General features: G+C 40.6%; 3 protein-coding genes across 4 annotated transcripts in view; 1 reads left to right on the top strand and 2 right to left on the bottom strand.

Annotated features, from left to right (window-relative positions):
* The first annotated feature begins 386 nt into the window (after positions 1-386).
* On the top strand, positions 387-9,472 carry b3gnt2l (UDP-GlcNAc:betaGal beta-1,3-N-acetylglucosaminyltransferase 2, like). Of its 2 annotated transcripts, XM_074640211.1 has the most exons (3): positions 387-575; positions 3,972-4,049; positions 7,053-9,472. In XM_074640211.1, exon 3 carries the CDS (start codon positions 7,182-7,184, stop codon positions 8,460-8,462), a length of 1,281 nt encoding a protein of 426 aa, XP_074496312.1. In that variant the 5' UTR covers positions 387-575; positions 3,972-4,049; positions 7,053-7,181; the 3' UTR covers positions 8,463-9,472. The 2 variants fall into 2 exon arrangements, with proteins under 2 accessions (XP_074496312.1, XP_074496311.1); XM_074640210.1 differs by lacking the exon at positions 3,972-4,049.
* On the bottom strand, positions 9,086-18,518 carry bckdha (branched chain keto acid dehydrogenase E1 subunit alpha). The gene is made up of 8 exons (XM_074640209.1): positions 18,220-18,518; positions 15,611-15,787; positions 15,422-15,508; positions 15,225-15,333; positions 14,554-14,715; positions 14,255-14,461; positions 14,027-14,168; positions 9,086-10,011 (listed from the first exon to the last, which is right to left on the bottom strand). Exons 1-8 carry the CDS (start codon positions 18,340-18,342, stop codon positions 9,669-9,671), a joined length of 1,350 nt encoding a protein of 449 aa, XP_074496310.1. The 5' UTR covers positions 18,343-18,518; the 3' UTR covers positions 9,086-9,668.
* Positions 12,268-20,926, bottom strand: part of tmem91 (transmembrane protein 91) — a 51,222-nt gene continuing 42,563 nt past the window's right edge. Inside the window, exon 5 of the transcript XR_012594589.1 lies at positions 12,268-12,278. The gene's annotated coding sequence lies outside the window, so the exon portion shown is untranslated. The remainder of the gene's footprint in view (positions 12,279-20,926) is intronic.

Below are 20,926 nucleotides of genomic sequence, written 5' to 3'. Positions count from 1 at the left end.
GATAAACATAGATAGCATAATAGCCATATGAGCATGTCTGATATTGGCCAATCCAGGAAATTTATGGTATTTCCTCACATTGATGCAAAAAAAAAAAAAAAAAAAAAAAAACATATTAAAATGAAATACTGCTATAAAGTAGTCCTGTTTATCGGTTTGCAATATTGCCTGAAATTGCCTCATACAACCAGATTGTCTTGTATTGCCTTGTAGGGTGGAGACAGGTAAAATGGGCCAGGTGAGGTTGGAGCATCATAGCTCATTGTTCAGCCAATCACAAGAACTGGTCTTGCATCGTTGCTTTTACGCTAGTTTCCATATATAACACCAGTTGTGATTGGTCTGAGGTTGCTAGTATGGGCAGGGCGTGGTGATGGTGTTACATGAAGCACCGGACAGGCTGGACGCTCGCGCCCCGCCCACATCCACATCCACCTGCCCTCGCGCCGCACCGGGATCTGAAGGCTCGTGGATGCTGCTGACTTCTTCCGCCGCTCCGGAGCTGCTGTCTGTCTGCTTCAGCCTCTCTGCTCGGTGCTCGGTAGAAGCTAATCTCATCCATCATCTGGGCTTTAGTAAGTATTTTACACAATGTTAAATGATCTTCTTTGGGACTGGTTTTGTTTGATTTTAACTCCATGTTAAGGATGTCTTAACCTGTAACTCGGTGTTCTTGTTTGTAAATTAAAGTCTTAATTTATAAAAAAAAATTTAAATAAAATTGATATAAATAAAAATAAATTCTTAAATGGAATCCGTAAAAACGTTTTTACACATGTATCGAAATGTCCTATAACATGGTAAAAAAAAAAGAAGCAAAGTATTCATGTGCTTTTAATGTCCCAGTCTTAAATCATAGTCACGCCTCAGGTGTGTTCTTAATATGACGTTGTTTAATCGGAAAAGTCTCTCAGGACTTACCTGTTTTGTTATTTGTACAAAGCCGCTTCGCTCTTACAGTAATTAAACACTGGGGAGAAGAAGGGTGTGTTCAGGTTCATCCGGCGTCTTTCAGCTCACTTTATCAAGAAACTGTCGACGACTTGGACTTCCACCTTTGTAATGTTAGAGAGGGCGAGAATAGAAAAGCAAGCATATACTCTGTGGAGGGCTGAGAACCATGCAGAGGGACATATCACCAACTTTACACAGAGAAAAAATTACCACACTTTGTCCTGATTTTGTTTATTAAATTCGATCTTTAGTATTAAAACTTCAACATGTGGAAGACAACATACTTAATGAACAATATTTTGACATTTATTAAAAAAAAAAAAATAATGTCTTGCCCCTTTTGGCCCCCAATAGTTCAGTGTGTTCAGAGGTCTTTTGTTTTTTGATTAATAACTCTGGATTGGACTTTGTGCCTTTTTGGCAATATGAATAGTTCACTATGTGACTCACCCCCCTCTGGTTCTCACCTGTGGCTTTGTGAAAATGTTGCTGCCTTTCTCCCTTTTCACTAAGCACTGTACCCCCAAATTAACAATTTTTGTGTCTGCTAAATAATTAATTTCAGTCCAATGTTTCAGTTTAATTGGTACATTGTCAATTAAGGACACAAGCTTGTTTAGTTTGTTTGTTTTATGGGTTCATAGGTTTGTCTTGTTGTTCTGCCTGATGTGTTGGGTAGATCAGCTGCTCAATTAAGGAAAGTGCCAACAGGTTGGCTTAATTACAGTATGTTCTCTCAGGGAGGGAACTTGGCACCTCTTGGGTGACTTTATGCCACTCCTGGCGCAAACAGGGTCCTGATCTGGTGGTCCTTCATCAGATCAGGACCCTGTCATGGCCAGCCCAATCTCCAGACCTGAATCCCATTGAAAACCTCTGGAATGTGATCAAGAGGAAGATGGATGGTCACAAGCCCTCAAACAAAGCCGAGCTCTTTTATGCCAGGAGTGGCATAAAGTCACCCAACAGCAATGTGAAAGACTGGTGGAGAGCATGTCAAGACGCATGAAAGCTGTGATTGTGAATCAAGGTTATTCCACCAAATATTGATTTCTGAACTCTTCCTAAGTTAAAACATTAGTATTGTGTTGCTTAAAAATTAATATGAACTTGTTTTCTTTGCATTATTCCAGATCTGAAAACACTGCATCTTTTTTGTTATTTTGACCAGTTGTCATTTTCTGTAAATAAATGCTCTAAATGACAATATTTTTATTTGAAATTTGGGAGAAATGTTGTCAGTAGTTTATAGAATAAAACTAAAAAATTTAATTTTACTCAAACACATACCAATAAATAGTAAAACCAGAGAAACTGATAATTTTGAAGTGGTCTCTTAATTTTTTCCAGAGCTGTATATGGTTAGACTGTGCTATATGTTAAACTGGGACAGTGCAAAATGTTGCATCTGTGCAATATGGGCAAGACGGTAGACGGTGCAGTGCACTACCTGGGTGCAATACCTGCCATGGTGTGTGTGATATTATGTGCCATTATATACGTGGACTGTGTATGTGTTGAAACATCAGTTTCTGTGGAACTGTTTCCCTGTCTTGTGTGGAATCGTTTAATATTGTTGTTGATGCTGTTTTAATTTAGTGTTTGTAACTGCAGTTGGACGGATTTCAGGAAAAATTTCCCCACGGGGACAATATAAGTATATCTTATCTTATCTTATCTTATCTTATCTTATCTTACATGCAGGCACATTAGTTACATCCTGGTACTTTTGGCATAGTGCATTTTACATACTATGTATTGGGACATACAAACTCTTTTTATGGCACGCTGTCAGAAATAATGTGCTGAATTTGTACCTTTGGGGGTCCAACAGCTCGTCACTGGGGCAGTACCCTCAAAGGTACACCCACTGTACCCCTTAACAAGGGTGCATTTAAGTACCCTTACCGTTTGTACCTTATGGGGCCAAATATGTACCCCTGGGGGAAAAAATTTACCTTAATTCTGTAGGAGTCAAATGTACCTCATATTGTATAAATACAGAATTTCAAAAAAAGTAAATTCTTTAAATTATTTTCTGAATAATGTAAACTGTATCAATGCAACACAATACAATACAGCATAACAAATTTCATTGAACAATAGCTTCTGTCCCCGTTTTTCTTTCAATGTTTTTCAGCCACAACTCGTAACTCGTAACATAAATTGGTCATTGGTTTTATCGTTGCGATCGAGGTAGCACATGCTCCCCATGTTTATGAAACACACGACACATGGAAATTTGAATTACTGTCATTTAGTCCACAAGTTATATTAAAGTTGACTTCGTGGGCATTAATCAGACCAATATATGGAAGCAGTTTCATTAAAGCTGAATGAGTGAGATTGGAGCAAATATGATTCAAAAAAGTTATTTTTATAAAACTGTTGCTACATCCTGACAGTATTATTCTGCTGTCCAGCTGCCGTCTATGAGAGCCGGCTGTCAATCACTCGCGAACTCCGACCAAACGGTCAAACTAGGCAGCGCTGATCAAATATGAATCAATATTCTGTTACTGTAATGACTATTTATCACCTCAAATGTTTTCAGAATCATCTTGTAGTGTAATGTTTAGCTGTAAAATGAGAAAGTTTGTGATGCCGCCGCTATTGTGAAATCTTGTGAAGGAACGCCATGTAGATTTTTTAAAGCCTGAAAACAGAGCCATGAGGAAGTCTAGTTTTCTCTCAGAACACTTGAATTACAATATGTTGAAAGGTTATTAAAAGAATTTTGCCCAGTGATGCCAAAAATACACGGCCTACTGCCACTTTAAGGTGAAGGTGGTTCTTCTACACCTTGTACATCTATACAGTCGTGGCATTTTTAGTAGATTGATCATTCGGGTCGCAGTGACTGGTAGGGGCTTTTCACCCACCACAGTAATGTTCAGTATAGTACGTTGGAGAAAGGGTAGTGTATTCTTCATGTAGGGTGGGTAAGCGAAGTCAAAATCAAAGTAGGCACAGAAGGCTGCAATTACCCCATCTTCAACTCCTGTTCCCCTGCACAGACCTGTCCACACTGTCCACTTTGACCGAAACCGGAACCTTCCCGGTAAAGGCCATCTTCCAGTCGGTGTCTACCAACGGTAAGGTTGGGTAGGGACTTGGAGCATCATGCTGTTAAAGAAAATAAAAATGTCAGAACAATGGTGAAGGTAGCAAGTTATTAAAACAGATCAAGCTTCATGATCAAGACTCCAGACCGTCATCATAGTTTTGCAAATATAGCGTGAAAGTGTATGGCGATTTTCTAGTGACAAAACGTGAAAAAAGTGTTTTACCCCAAACCCCCCTAACTCCATACCTGGTCGGCCTTCACTTTAAAGAAGTGGGGCAGCAGGATCAGCGCAGCACAGAAGTCAACATCTGTAGGACACAATGAAATAAGTCTTTTCTGTAAATTTAATGCGAAAATTGAAGTCTGTACCTATTAACCCGTTTTGGTATGAGAGCACAACAAAAACACTACAAACTGCCCATGAACCAAAATAAAACAGTTAAATACCTGGTAGATCCTCTGCCAGCATTTCCTCCCTTACTTCAGAGTACATTTTGGCTGATGGGGATTTTCCTTATGCTAGCTGGACCACCTTCGGCCCTATGCCGGCAAAGCCCTCTTTTCAGCGCCGGCACAAGTTCACCGCAGATGGATCGATCCTGTCAACTTCATCGCACAACTGAAAATAGCTGATAGAGAGGGGGAATTTATTACTCATTTTACCACATCGTCTCAATATTGAAGGACCAGACAAGTATTAAAACTGTTCGAAAACAGATCTTCTCTTCAGTTAAATTAACTGTTACTGTTCCAAGTGCTATGGAGTCCTTTCATTGACTATGTGCTTTGAACAACTGAAAATTGACTGAATGTACTGTAATTCATATCCCCTACCCCTGAGTTCTTAGGAAAGGGTAGTTCTTCAATACGTCCCCCAGTGTCATATCATTCGCAATCTCCTTTCGCCGCCATAAAAACGTTCGCTGCATAACCTTTGACCATGGAGGTATCTGGCTGCATCTTCTGTATTTGTAGGACGTGCACGTGCCTCTCGACAGACGACGCGTCCTCACCAATTACAGCAGGCACCTGTTGGAAATGTAAAGGAAATTAGTTCAACCTCACAATGCAAAAACATTTTTTTCTCATATGAACTACAATTTTGCAACCACACAGAGTTACTGTACGCCGACACTTCCTGTTAAATGTTATCATGCACAATAACTTCTCTAATAAATGTATGCAGCTACATAAATCCATTCACCCATGACACAGATTCTGCTTTTGTGAAACAGGCCCCCGGATACATCACACAATGGAAATACAACAAATAAACAGATATACAATCACAGCCCTAAGCACAAGACACATACACAAGTCCAATCATGAGAAAAAATAGGCGTGAGAGTCTGAGGAATTTATCTATTGTAGGTTGCTTTTTCTTCTCCTATCCCATGCTTTAGAAAGATATTCAGCAAATACAAAAACATTATCAATTATTATTATTATTATTATGATTATTAATAATTAGCATTATCAAGATATTAAATTAAGGATCCAGTCTCCATACTTATCAAATCTAAACCAGGAACATTTTTTAATAATATTTGTCGTAAATCATGATACAAAGGACAAAATAAAATAAAATTAATTTTGTTCTCAACCTCATTTAGTTCACAATATTGGCACGGTCTTTCGTCTTCAGTTACACCTCTGTATCTTCCTGTTTCAATGTGTAGTGGTAATATACCACATCTTAACTGTGCACAAATTGACCTCTGACTTTTAGGCAAATTGTTACCTGAAGGAGGTAATGTTTTCACTGGCGTTGGTTTGTTTGTTTGTCTGTCTTTCTGTCTGTTAGCAAGATTACTGCAAAAGTCCGCAATGGATTTGAATGAATTTTTTGGAGGGGTGGGGTTAAGCACAATGAACAATCCATTCGATTTTGGTGGCGATCCGGATTCAGGAATTTTTTTAAGGATTTCGATCAGCCTGAGCATTAAAACCACAGGGTATAACACACGCGCAGTCGGACTGATGACGCGTTGATGACGCGTGACCCCGCCTCCTTCTGAGAGCAGAGAGATACGTGTGTTGATGTGTGTGCGGGAGCTGCTGGCCGTCCGCGGTGAGAAAGAACAAAGCGCTAGATGACGGGATGAGAGACAACGTAGTGTAACGTTATACAGACATAACAAGGCTGCTGAATGAGAGAGGCATCTGCCGATACGTTACACGGAAACACACCGTGTTGATAACAAGCTGACCACCTCATGGTACCGCCAGCTGTGAGCTGTGATCTGTTTTTAAAGTCATGCGTCTTGGCGGAGGTCTGCGCTCTCAGAGTGCCATTCTAGTTCTGTTTTGATTTCCTAAATTTAGGCTTATCCACCTTATCATTCAACTCTGATTGTAATAGTACACAAAAGTCAGTACAGGTATATTCAGACAGACAGAATGAGAAAAATTATGTTTTGTGAACATTTAAGCATGTAAACATGTTCTATTAGAAAACCAAAATACAAGTATGAACCTGAAAATGATCCTGATATTTCCCCTTTAAAATGTTTGAAAATAGGTAAGACAGTTATGCAATAAATGACATGCTGTAATATTTGGTTTGCAGCTTTCTTTTGTTTAGTGTTCTTTTTCTTTAGTTTAATTTAGTTTTATTGAAATTCCGGGGTTCCATTTTTGCCATTTGTTTCAGTAAACTTTTTGTTAATGAATGCCACTTTTTTTGCACTACTCCTGTTTGTTGACCTGGTTCTTCAACATTCCTTTTTAAAAGTTGTACGGTGCCAAACCACCTCATCTGTCCTTTTATATGGGATGGCGGCACTACACTCTTATTTTAATACGTAAATCTGTGTCTATAATTTCAAACAAACTAATATTAACTGTTTTTTTTTTTTTCATTATGTCAGCTCTTTAAGTGTGGTTCAACAAAACAACAGGAACATCTGGCAGTAGAATTCCAAATTTGCATTAAATACTATGCTTATTGAAGCTAATCGTTAATTTCTGTTGAGTTTCAAGATTATACAGTTTGCAATGTGTTGATTTACATTAATTTTTCTATTGGCAGGTACATCCAGTGTCACCTGCTGACGGAGTCTGTGTAACCTGAAGACATCACACACCAGGTCCTGTGAACATCTCCCTGAACATCTCCATTTCTAGGAACAACACAGCTTGGTTTACTCACCTCGAGCCAATGAGACGCATTCAAACCTTCATTGCTTTGGTTCTCTCTGTGACCTTATTTCTGATCTTCGTCTACTCGACCCTGCACCGAGAGATGACCAACAGTTATGGGGCTTTACCAGAGGACCTCCTGAAGCATTCCAGCGTCCAGGCCCGTGTTAGTGATGTGACTACACAATCCTCCAAGGAGGAGAGCTTAACCACACTTTACCTCAATGACAACGGTGTGTCTGTTTCTGACAGCTTCAGAAAGTCCATCCCTCAAAATGGAGCGTACTGGAACCGTCTGCTGTACTCGGCCCTCGGTAAACTGGACAAGGGAGAAAATCCTTTCATACATGACGCCGCTTGGTCTCGCTGCAGGGAGACAAATCAAGAGCTTCTGAAAACCAACATGCACGACTTCTCTTCCTACCCTTTCTTATTCCAGGACTTTTTGCAGGGCATGCACTGCAGGTCCCCTCCAGCCCTGCTCAGACAGCCCAACAAGTGCATCCCTGATAAAGGGAAGGGAGACAACCAGACCTTCCTGCTTTTTGCTATCAAGTCAACTCCTGAGAACTTTGTGAAGAGACAGGCGGTGCGGGAGACCTGGGGCCGAGAGGGGACGCATCAGAGTGGACTGAGGGTGCGCACTGTGTTTCTGCTGGGTACCCCCCCATTGGATAACCCTGACCTCAGCCAACTGCTCTCATTTGAATCGAGACACTTTGGGGACGTCCTGCAGTGGGACTTCCATGAATCCCTCTTGAACCTGACGCTCAAAATGACCATGTTCCTCCACTGGACACTGACATACTGTCCTAATGCCGCCTTTGTCTTTAGTGGGGATGATGACATATTCGTCAACACGCCAGCGTTACTCGGCTACCTGCGGTCTCTGGATCCTTCGAAGGCCTCTCAGTTTTACGCTGGACATATGATAAACTCAGCAAGTCCCCTCAGGGATCCTAAAAGCAAATACTACATTCCTCTGAGCTTCTACGACGGCCCATACCCTGCGTATGCTGGCGGAGGTGGTTATCTCATCTCCGGAGCGTTGCTGAAACCCCTATATTCAGTTTCACGCGTCATGCCCTTCTTCCCCATCGACGACGTCTACGCCGGGATGTGCTTTCAGGCTTTGGGGGTTTCTCTGGAGGCAAACGAGGCCTTTCGGACCTTCGACGTCAAGGAGCAGGATCGTGAGAATCTGTGTATACATAAATCTCTCATTGTGATTCATCAGCGCTCCCCACTGGAGATGAAGAAGCTGTGGAAGGGCATTCACAGCCCCTTGTTGACTTGTTGAACAGGACCGGTGGGCATAAGATGCAGCGATTTAAAACAAAATAAAAAACAGAAGTAACACTTACTGCAGCGACAGATGGCTTATTTGCTTTCATCATTGTCCCGTTCACTGTCCTGTTTCAAATGTAATTTAGGGTTTGTACTACTGTTGACATCGTTGACTTAAACTTACTTTACTACTGAATTTGAAGTTACTACAAGGAACTTTCATTTTGTGTTGATTTTGGCGGCCCCTGTGGACAAAAGCGCTAGGACCAGCGGAGCGATGCTGCTGCCCGGCACGGAGCTCTCCACCTCCCGCCGGCGCTCCGGCTGCAGGTCGAAGGTGGCAGCGAAGCCGGATCTGGGTCTGTCCGCTGCCGCAGGCGCCGCCGGAGTCTGAGCCGAAGGTGTACCTGGTGAACCTGCATGATTTCGCCAGAATCGGAGCCGGTGGCACCGTGGCAGGCATTCAGAATAACTACATAGAAATATCCAAATTTCTTGCCGATGGTCTCGTTTACTTATCTAGGTTGCTTTTGTAGGTCCTATAGAGGCATCAGTATTAAATCGAGACTTTCATAACCAGTTAAAAACTCTTGTGAAGTAACTTTAAATAAAAAAAATAATTCAACCAAGACAACGCAAAGTTCCATATTTTTATTTTCCACAAAACACCAAACATGTAACATGAGTGTACAGACCCATCTAAAATTTGGGTGTGTATACTAAAAACCATTCAAATAGGAAAGTTTTATGACACAAGTCCATCAGTCACCTCCATGATACACAAGAAAACCTGTTGAATACTATGATCACATTACGGGAAGAGGGGAAAATACACAATAGGGGGAAACTTCCACCGTTTATTGCTCGATTTGTTACTCTTCCGCAATCAACCTGTCCCAGCATGTTTTGCTGCACTATAATAACATCGGTAAAATTGGAGTTAGAGTGAAACAAAGGTGTGATTTAGCATTTATAGAGGAGCTTTACTACTGACAGTTAATCTATTAACTTAAGGCACCAAACCCCAGAGGCATGAAGTAGGATATTTTTGAAAGCACGATCTTTCTCTTCTTCCTCAGTTGTGCAGAAAGAAATGACACTCGTCATATCAAAACTATATTTTTAAAAGGTGTGCAACAGTTTATCCCGGTGTCAATCCTCACCCACTCCCACATATTAGTCACCAAAAACCACAACTCGTTCCATCCTGTGAATGCAGTTATTTATCATACAGGTCTAACGGGTAGTGCTCTTTGTACTGCTGCAGGTGCCGCCACATGGATTCCTTCTGCTTGTTCAGATTGGGCGTCATCTCCTGGTACACGTCGGTGAACATCAGCTCGGGATTCGGCTTGAGGCGTCTCTCGGCCCCCTCGAACGCCTCCATCACCATCTTGCGCGATTCCTTCCGCCAGCTCCTCTCGTCGTCCTCGCTCCACCAGCTGCGGGTAGTCATGTAGTGTCTCAGCCTGGAGATGGGATGGTCCTGCTTGTCCCAGTAGTTCACCTCGTCCACCGAGCGGTAAGCCGAGCTGTCGTCGCTTGTGCTGTGGTGGCCAATTCTGAGGAACGAACAGAATTATTATTTTTCTTCAATTGACTTTATATACTACAGCATTTTATAGGGGAGTACGTTTTCTACAACTCTTTTCCTCGTCAAAAAGCATTTTGTTAGAAATTGCAACTAGGGCTTGTCAATTGATTAAAATATTTAATCATGATTAAGCGCATGATTGTCCACAGTTATTAAGTCCATGAGTCGGGGGGGTTGGTCGTGCCACTTTGGAGGGACCAAGTCTCATAGTGATTTTTTTTAAGGTCTATGTCCCTAGTGTTGGAAAATGCCTGATAGCATTGCAGCAACGGTAGCTTTCTATGTGCTATCACTCCTTTTCTCATCCCTCCATCATTCAAATGTTTCCATCTTTTTTCACCATTTCACACATAGATCCAGAATAAAAGAGTAACCAACACAACATCATGAAGTCATATATCATTCTAGAGCTTAGACTGTAATCTATCCATCAGTCACATTATCATCACACTGAGGTCAAGAGAATTTGATCTTTGACCTCTAATGCTGCAATGGGGAAAATTCTGAATGCCACTCCAAATGCCCTTATAACTAACTTCATATTGATCTGATGTGCCCATGGATAGATCCAACATAAAGAGCACAAAACTAACTTTAAAATGATATATTACATGAATAACAACATTTCTAATGAGAATAAACGTGACTTTGTGCATTTGGTATCTGATAGAATGTTCAGAACTTCGCAAAAACGCCTCGGGGCAGCCATGGCGGCCATTTTACTTTCCACCATAACCAAATGATGTATTTTGCATCATATCTCCTGAACCAAACATGATAACACAGAAAAGGAGATGTCTACCACTATGTTTTGATGGTCAGCATTTACAATGATACCATTTACATCATAAACTGTTCAGGTGAATAGTTAATGGTGAATTCAGTGATGTTGTTTTGATATTATCATTTTATCTGTTCAAAATGTAAAAGTATTTAATACTCTTATGAACATGGAAGGGGGGAAATATGCTGCTTTATGTAAATGTATGTATATATTTATTATTGTAAATCAATTAACACAAAACAATGACATATTGATCCAGAAACCCTCACAGGTACTGCATTTAGCATTAAAATATGCTCAAATCATAACATGTCAAACTGCAGCCCAACAGGCAACAACAGCTGTCAGTGTGTCAGTGTGCTGACTTGACTATGACTTGCCCCAAACTGCATGTGATTATCATAAAGTGGGCATGTCTGTAAAGGGGAGACTCGTGGGTACCCATAGAACCCATTTTCATTCACATATCTTGAGGTCAGAGGTCAAGGGACCCCTTTGAAGATGGCCATGCCAGTTTTTCCTCGCCAAAATTTAGCCTGACTTCGGAGCGTTATTTAACCTTCGCGACAAGCTAGTATGACATTGTTTGTTGGTACCAATAGATTCCTTAGGTTTTCTAGTTTCATATGATACCAGTTTCTTCACTCTAGCTTTAAATCTGAGCCCGCTACAACCTAAAAATCACAAGTTGCGTTAAAGAAATAAGTGGCATTAAAACAAGTTTGCGTTAACGCGTTATTATCACGTTAACTTGTTGTTTACCTGATGATACTGTATATAAGGAAAGGTACTGGAAGTCTAGTCAGAGAAAAACCATAAGGGTCTGCTCTGCTCTCCATGCAGCATGAAGTAAAGAGATTTGAGTCATCACACCGAGTGTCATTTCTAAGAGAACTAGCACCCCTCAGTATTTTAAAAGACACAATCACAAACAAGTTAGGGAACTCCAATTTTCTCATTTGGTTTAAAATAACATTGTTCATCGAGTCCTATAGGACATTTTGACACATCCATTGTTATTTTTATCTCTTGATCTTAAATCAGCAGTGGGTAGAAATGGAGCAAATATGATTACAAAAAGTTATTTTTCTAAAACATGGCATCTGCTTTGTGCATCTGTTCAGATCAGAGCTGATCTGGAGTCTGCCGTCCAGCTAACGTCTATGAGAGCCGGCTGTCAATCACTCACAAACTCCGAACAAACGTTCAAACAGCGCTGATCAAATATGAATCAATATTATGTTACGTTAATGCCTATTTCTCACCTCAAAAGTTTTCAGAAAGATCTTGTAGTGTACTGTTTAGCTATAAAATTAGAAAGTTTGTGACCTGGCAGCCGTGTTGAGATCTGTTGAAGTAATACCAAGCCCCGCCCACCAGCCGGAGCACAGCCAATAGGAACGCTCTCTCTCTGAAATGACCTGTGATTGGTCAAAGTCTCCCATCACGAGCTAGATTGTTTAAAGCCCGAAAACAGCGCTACGAGGAGGTACAGAAGTCTAGTTTCCTTTTCAGAACACTTGGATTACAATATGCTGAAAGATTATTATGGATTTTTTGCCCAATGATGCCAAAAACATACTGCCTACTGCAGCTTTAACTTGTGCAAATTAATAAAACTCAAAACTAATTCAAATTTAAGTTAATCATAAAACGCAGGATTGACAATTCAGTGCAGAAAGCAAACTGCTGTAATGACCACAGATTACAAAACAAACATCTGTATAATGATATCAGATACACACTTTGTATTTGTCCAGGTCGCTTTCCACAATTCTGTTCCTCTTTCAACTTCTTGTGTATTTTGGTTTGTCTGTTTTTCAGGTTACTGTTCTGGTTGTGTGGGGTTGGCTGTGACATTGATGGGAGTGCTCAAATTACTCACCTTTTATCAGATTGAGTAATCAACGGCAGTTCAAACATAAAGTGCTCTGTGTGTTTACAGGTCTTGGAGAGTACTAGTGCATATGTGAAAAAACGTTTTATAAAGCCTTTTGTGGCTCAGAGGGAGCTGCGTGAAATCTGATAAACTGCCTCGAATGGTTCAGTTGAGTGTTGCGCGGTATACCGATACTAGAAAGGTGTTGTGATACCCTGCGGTTAAAAACGGTACGATACACCGTTTTATTAGTACCGGTACTTTAATAAAGACAGTGTTTTATTACGAGCATTGAGTTGCGTTGATGTGTGACCGTGGGGCTGTGTTTGTGCAGCGCTCTGCTTTAGAGGACGCCACCAGGATTGGGATCCCGCGGGAGCAGGCAGTTATAACTTTTGCTGCTAGTAGGAGCAAGCAGTCAAAAAATAAACTGTAGTGATAACCAGAAGGATGGAGTCAATAAGTGAAGTTGAAAAGAAGATTAAAGCAGGTCATGAACCGCTGACCGGCTGCACAGTCCTGCTCTGAGCTGGTGTCTCTATCAGCAGAACTCCCTTCAAAAAAAAAAGGAAATAACAGCGCGGCTCGAATTACCGATCAAATGTACTGACAACATTAGATTCACCATCTTTTCTGAATCTGTTCAAGCATCTCCTGTAATTCGGCATACACATAATCTACCAGAGAGCATGTGTTAAAGTATTATTTTACCGTGTTTCTCTGTAATGGGAAATGGACGGAGAGACTCTCCTCTCTCTTCACACCACTGCGACACAACACAGCGCTTCCTACAGTTACTGTGGTGTCTTCCTGATTTTAACAGCTTTTCCCTCATCAACTTCTCACAGAACGTCATCTGAATTTATTATCGTTTTGTAAATTTTGGTTTTTGAAGCCTCTTGTTGTCTTCCATATCATGTCGGTATCAAGATATTTAGACAGGGTATCGTATCAAAGTCAGAATTTTGGTATTGTGACAACACTCTGAAGACTAAAAGTTTTAAAAAAGGAAGAAATCTGGGGATGTGGAGTCAGAAATAAATTAGATTAACAGACCGTTGTAGCCTGCTCTTCATTTCTGCTTGAGACTAATGGCTCAAGGTCACAGTAGCTGGCACTTTCACATACCAGCTTGTAAATGACGCCATAGTAATTAGTGCTAAATGTTTCTGAAAGTATTTCAGTAAACACACACAGTAATCACCAAAACCTCATGATGATAAATCAGTCAGGGTGATGAGCTGCCAGCTTCAAAGTTTCTTCATGGGTCCTCAGTCTGAAAATGCAGAATGGTCGCAAATCACTCAGGTACCAACTAACCTGTAGGTCATTGCCTCGATGAGGAAGGGCTGGTTCTCAGCCACGGCTCTGCGGCGCGCCTCCTTTGTAGCATTGTACACAGCAAACACATCGTTACCATCGACACGGATGGACAGCATGCCGTACCCCGGACCGCGAGCGGCTGTTCAATCGGAGAAACAAAGAAAACGTGTGTTCATAAAAGCTGCTGAGGATTTCAAATCACATAAGCACAGCGAGGCTTCTTACCGATGCCATCGCCCCTGTACTGCTCGTTGGTGGGGGTAGAGATGGCGTAGCCGTTGTTACGACAGAAGAATATCAGTGGGCACTCCAGGGTGGCGGAGAAGTTGAAGCCCGCGTGTGCGTCCCCTTCGCTGGCCGCTCCCTCGCCGAAATAACAGATTACAGCACGGTTCATGTTCTCTCTCTTGATAGCATATGCGGCTCCGGCCGCTGAAACAGAAACGTCAGGCACATATATAGATTTACAGGTGTGTGTATGCACTTACAGGCTGGAGAGTTTAACACACAGGTGTGCAGCTTACCCTGGGGAATCTGAGTGGCCAGAGGAGAGGAGATGGTGACAAAGTTCAGATCTTTGGAGCCGTAGTGGACGGGCATCTGCCGGCCCTTGCCGAGGTCATCGGCGTTGGCGTAGCACTGAGCCATGAACATCTCCAGAGGAAAACCACGGTACATCAGCACTCCTGCAGGGCCGCATAGGAATTTTAACGCTGTTACTCACAAGACATGAAAACCTGGGCAACTGATGGGGGTACATTAAGGGGCGAGGTGAAAAAGCTGAATATACTCTATAGTAAACAGTACTAAATAAATGTTATGACTGTGAATTAATCATTTAAAACATTTTGGTCCAAAATGAATGCTTTGTTTGTTTATGTGGAAGATATCTGATGTTTGGTTCCCACTTCTAACAAGGCTTGTGAGCCAATAGTAAAACAACGTTGGTATCATGGGGTATCTGGGTCGTCAGCGATCAAGTTGCCAGTTATTGTGGAAAAAAAAGGAAGTAAGTGCCTGGCAATCACTCATTGTGAAGTGAATACAATGGAACGGGGGAGGGAGAATGCAACACCAGAGGCCTGTACTACAAAGCAGGATTTAGGGTCTGAAAAAAAAGGGTCAAACTGAAGAAAGTAACCCTATATCTAAAAGGGAACTATTTTAGGAAAAACCATATGCTGCTGGTCCTTACCAGCTTCTCTGTATTGACCAAAGACCATGTCGCTTGGGTCAAGAGCAGCAGCGCTACCAATATGTGTCCCCTCTTCACCATAGTTGGTCATGTAGAAGGAGATCCGACCCTGTAAAAGAAACAATCGGACACTCCTTAACAACATTCTTCGGTTCCAGTGTTCCATTATTAACGCACATACAAGAGGAAACACTTACCTGTCTCTGAGACTCATACAGAATGCGGTCCATTGTGTTCAGCATTGTCATCTTCTGATAGAAGTTCAAAACCGTCTCTTTGGAAAGCTGAGCAGGGAAGAAACGAACAGAACAACCAATAAAATGAACTGAGTGGAAGTCATAGTGCCACTTACTAAATAAGCAGGGGAGTAGGCGGGCTGACTGTACCTGAGGGTCTTGAGAGGGGTTGATGATGTTGCCCTGTCTGTCCATCACCCGGTACACGGGGATCCCAGAGATGACATTGGGCTGGATGAACTCAAGCTCATCCACAAACTCTGCCGAGGCTCCAGGGAACTGTGGCTTTTCCAGTGTTGAGTCATCCAGGTGCTGTCGCTGCACGGCCTGAAAGATTGAATACAAGCATTATTTATTAATAACATCACTGTGACTGTGGCAAAGCAAGACCCTGTCTAACATAGACACCACAAAGGGGGATTCAGCTTTCTCTTAATAATGACATCCAAAGACAAAACAGCTGCTTTGTTGAGACTGAATGGGAAACAGACTTTTTGCATGATGTCATATTACAAAAGGTGATTTTACTGGAATATAGCAACATTTCCTGTTTCAAAAACTTGCTGCAATAGTTGTGATTTAACATGTTTCCGCTTTAAACAGGGGATTTGATGGTGATGTTGCCTAATACCAATACTGTATAGTTAAGAACATACAGTACCTGCCTTGTAAATAATAATGACAATAAGCCAGTTTGGCAGTTAGAATATAAAAGAATGAATGTATTGTTTTGTACTAACAGGAAATGATCCATGGTGCGGTCTAGTGATTGTCAATGTGACTTCAGAGTATAATACTGTAATACTGCCAACTTTGAAAACCACACAGACAGCTCATAAAGTAACTCTATCTGCAAGTATTAGTGACGCTGGGCTTGATCTGTCACATTTTCATGCTTCAGCAGCATCCATTGCAACACTCTCAATGACTAAGCAACTTTAATATTCGTGTTGGCATTTTTATTCTTATGCAGTACAGGAGTGGTACACAGGTTTGATTTGAATATTTAAATGTATTTTTTGATAAACCAGATTGAAAGTACAGATATCCTATATTATCACCAGAGGTGGAGGAAGTTTTCAGATCTTTTACTTAAATAAAAGTAGCAACACTACAGTGTTAAAATACTCTGTTACAAGTAAAAGTCTTGCATTCAAAGTACAAAGGTATAAGCATTAAAATATACTTTAAAGTACTGAAAATTCAAAAATACATTCCTGATTTGTTACACTATGACCCACGTTAAGAAATTAAATATTTTGTCGGCGGGCCTCCCAACATTTAAGAAGATAGAGTGCTGATGCTGATGTGAAATCATGCTACGGTAACACTAAACACAGACACCTCCAAGCGAGCTTGATTTAATAATTGATGGAGGTGGCGTTGCAGTGTGTGTGTGTGCGTGCATCTTACTTTATAGGGCACGGGCTAACCCGTGACAGTAATAATACTCATTATGCAGAATGGCCCTTTTCAGATTAATATATTACTTGATTATAATTAGTGATGCATTAATGTGTGTATGGGTAAATATGGGGCTTATTTTAAATACTGTATATACTGCCGTGCAGCTTAATCCATAATATCATAATTTATTAATTGATTTACATCTTGTATTAATAATCTATATCTGCAGAGTATCTAGTAACTAAAGCTGTCAGATAAATGTAGGGATGTAAAATGTGCAATATTCTCCTCTTATCCGATGTGACACTACATGTATGACTCAAAATACATTTGTAGGAATACAAAATGCAATTACGGATAGAAAAGTGAAACATTTTTTATTTATAATCAATTTGCCAGCATTATCTATCTACACAATAAAAAATGCATTATAGTGACACACATCTGGAATAGAGTCAGTAGATTGACAGTAAACCACAAATAACACCGTTATTATTTCTTGGAACAATAACAGTTTTAATGCTGCTTCTGTTTTAGTAAAAGACACTTCTACTTCAAGTTGAATTTGAAGACAGAAGAGGGGAAACTATTGAACATGTGTTTGTAGATTGTTTTCATGCTGCTTATTGGTTTATTCCAAATGTTTTTCGTTTTTATTCATCTTCTTTTCCTTTCCTTACATTTTATTTGTTGTATAATTTACATTATTTTAATATTGTTTTCATACTGTGTAATTGTACTGCGTATTGAACTTTATAAATAAAGTATTGGAAAAAAAAAGACTGAAGCCGGAAGTGCGTCACGCCCACGCCCCTTTGTTCGACCAATAGGAATGCAGCAAAGCTAAAGCCACTAGCCGGCTAGCCACGTTAGCTACGTTAGCTTCAGAGTCACAACAACAAACACAGGCTGCACCAGAGCCAGTCAAGCTGCTGATTACATTACAACATATATATATATATTCACAAACATGTGGGCGCCTTCAGTTTGACCTCACAAGGCTGTGTTGGAGAATGTTTATATAATTAACTCTACGTTAGTTTCTACAAGGTTGTTAGCCAGCTGCTAGCTCACCAACTATCGCGAGAACTGAAGCGGTCAAACAACGTGACTCCCAAACATCTCTAATCCTAAACACAAACACAGCCATTTTACACTTTATAACAGCACTGAACTATCTCCTGGCTGACAATTTAACTTTACATCGCATTGTTTTGATATTAGGCTTTAATCTGACCACTTCTTCCTCCAGCAGCTGGTTGGGTTGATTTCTACAGCGACCTTTCCTGTAGTTAAGCTAACGCCAGCTGCTATGTAACACAAGCAGATGTTTAACTTTGTGTTTAACTCACAGCGACTCTGAAGGCTCTGTGTTGGATGTGTTGAAGCAGCCTGGATGCCTTCAGTCCTGTCGTCTGACGAGCAGCATGGAAACAGACTCCATACATTGTGTTCATGCTCCTCACAGCCGCCATCAGGGCAGTCCACAGCAGGTAGCTGGTCTTTAGGGATGTTAAACTCTACAGTAAATACAACACAACTAGCTCACAGTGAAGGTTTGAACGCCTCTCAGTGTACAGTACTGATGTTCACATCCACTTCACACTGGCGAGGTCGAATAGCTGCAAACCACCGAGTCAAGTCAAGTCATCCACAATAATCATCACATCCGGTCACACCTTCAAAGTAAGAGTCACAGTGACCAATAGTACCAATCTGTATTGTTTATTTTGTTTATTTTGCACAATTTAAGACTATACAACATAACAAAATAAATAAATGAATAATATACAGTGCAGGAAGAGGCAAACAAAACACTAGGCTTATCTGAAGCCTCCACCTAGAGACAATATTAATATAAAGAAATAATATGACTACATAATAGTGATAACAAACAATTAGGACAAGATATATATATATATAATAACAACAATAAAAATACAGTAAATATATCAAAAAAGACAAGTGTGTGTGTGTGTGTTGCGTGGAAGTGTATGGTGTTTGTGAGGAGGATATTGTTTAAATAGCTATAAAGAGTTTTGGGCAATCGTAACCATAACAATATTCAGCAATGTAACAGTGGTGGAAGAAGTACTTTCAGATATTTTATTTAGGTAAAAGTAAAAATACCACGGTGTAGAAATACCCAGTTACGAGTAAAAGTATTGCATTCAAAATTATACTTGAGTAAAAGTACAAAAATATTAGCATCAAAATGTAATTAAAGTACCACAAGTATTAAATGTAATTAAACCCACGTTGCTATGCATTGTGGGTCTGTTTTTTTCCCCCACTATAGAGGCATAATAAATATTTATAAAGGGGTTGATTTAAGTTGCCTTAAGTCTTAACTCTTAGTTTGAAGGCAAAGCAGATCTCTTCCGGTATAATCATACTTGACTAATCGAGGAATCACATTGGCACCTCATCTGAAACATAAATATTCATGCGTCAAACGCGTTTTCTGTGTTATTAAACACCTGATAACCTTTTCCGCATTGCTTAGTCTGTAACAAAGAAACACTTCATCACTGACTGACCTTGTACAAACTGTAGGAACATTTTAAAAGCTGTTGGAACACACTGCAGAGATACTGGATTTACGGAAGTAAATGTTTTACTTCAATAAAAGTTGCAATACCACAGTGTAGAAATACTCTGTTACAAATAAAAGTCCTGCTTTCAAGTTTGTACTTAAGTAAAAGTACAGAAGTATTAAAATCAAAATGCACTTAAAGGTCACCTATTATGCAAAATGCACTTTTCCATGTCTTTTAAACATCAATATCTGTCCCCAGTGTGTCTACAGGCCACCATAGTATCATAAAAGACCATCCTCTCTCTTTTTCTCCTCCTCCGTTTGTCCGGAAATGGGTGCAGAAATAAAATTCGCTTTTTTCCTTGTATCTTGACGTCATTAGGGAATGCAAGTCACGTGAGGGTTTCCTGGTCGAACCAGAGAGAACCTTCAGTAGCTGACCCCGCCCCACAGCGCGTCACTGTCTCTCCTCCTCAACCGAACTTGAGCAAAGTAGCTCCTACTGTTAGTCTGCAAGAACCAGCAGAACAGGCTTCATGTACTCCCATCATCTAAATATAACATGTTCTTTCACAAAGGCTTTATGTAATTACACTGTTTAAACAGATGATATTTATATATTATATATATTTGATGTCATGTATGTAGCAGATTACAGGTAGTAAATAGTGGCTTGTAAGCAACACAACACATTTCTGTTTCACAGTCAAACTTTATTTGAGTTGACAGATGACAATATTAATTATTCACAGCATTTGTAATCATCTCACCTGTTAGTTAGTTATGTTAACATGGTACAGGAGAAAGTCTTCAGCTCTGGTAAACTATGGTAAGCTAAGCTCCGGTGGTCTGTAGTCATGGTAACACAGAGACAGCTACTACTGTAAATAATATACCATTACTCTGATCTTCCATACATTTATCTTTTAGCAGAAATAATGAACTGACTACTGTTTCACATCTTCTATTTTCCACCCTGATGGTCGCTGTGTTTACACACCGTGTCATAGCGTTAGCATGTAGCTAACCCGTTAGCATGTAGCTACATGCTAACGGGTTAGCTACATGCTACCGGGTTAGCTCTGTATCTCCATGTAAACAGAGCCATCTGCTCTCAGCTGTCTGCTCTCAGCCATCTGCTCTCAGCTGTCTGCTCTCAGCTGTCTGCTCTCCTCTGGGATGATTCTGTCGGTCATTTCTCACAGATGGATCTGTAAAGACAGACGTAAAACAGAGTGTATGTTTACGGTTTACAGAGTTGATGCATGAGGTAAACACTGAGCTAACTAACAGAGATATAAACAGCATTATTTACCTGAGAGAAACCGTCAGGAAAACCTGGAATCTGGACCGCAGATGTTCATCATGTGTCGCCGATTTCTGATCAGATTCCTCCGGTAACGTGCGCTGGGTGAAGTTTCTGGTTTATAAACTTTAAAGTGGTTTATAAACTTTATTCTAGCTGCTATCTCTCCACTCGTCTCTCTCTCTCTCTCTCTCTCTCTCTCTCTCTAGAGAGA

This window comes from Sebastes fasciatus, chromosome 7, assembly GCF_043250625.1.
Source record: "Sebastes fasciatus isolate fSebFas1 chromosome 7, fSebFas1.pri, whole genome shotgun sequence".
Taxonomy (NCBI): Eukaryota; Metazoa; Chordata; class Actinopteri; order Perciformes; family Sebastidae; genus Sebastes; species Sebastes fasciatus.
Note: the sequence above shows the minus strand (reverse complement) of the source record. Positions and strands in the feature narration are given on the sequence as shown.

What these genes read in the sequence shown, in the direction of transcription:
- b3gnt2l (XM_074640210.1), top strand. Translation starts at nt 7,182, where the DNA reads ATGAGACGCATTCAAACCTTCATTGCTTTGGTTCTCTCTGTGACCTTA.
- bckdha (XM_074640209.1), bottom strand. Translation starts at nt 18,342, where the DNA reads ATGGCGGCTGTGAGGAGCATGAACACAATGTATGGAGTCTGTTTCCAT. An exon ending in ACCCCTCTCAAGACCCTCAG is followed by an intron (nt 15,509 to 15,610) that starts GTACAGTCAGCC and finishes TTCCCTGCTCAG; the next exon opens with CTTTCCAAAGAGACGGTTTT. An exon ending in TGTATGAGTCTCAGAGACAG is followed by an intron (nt 15,334 to 15,421) that starts GTAAGTGTTTCC and finishes TTTCTTTTACAG; the next exon opens with GGTCGGATCTCCTTCTACAT.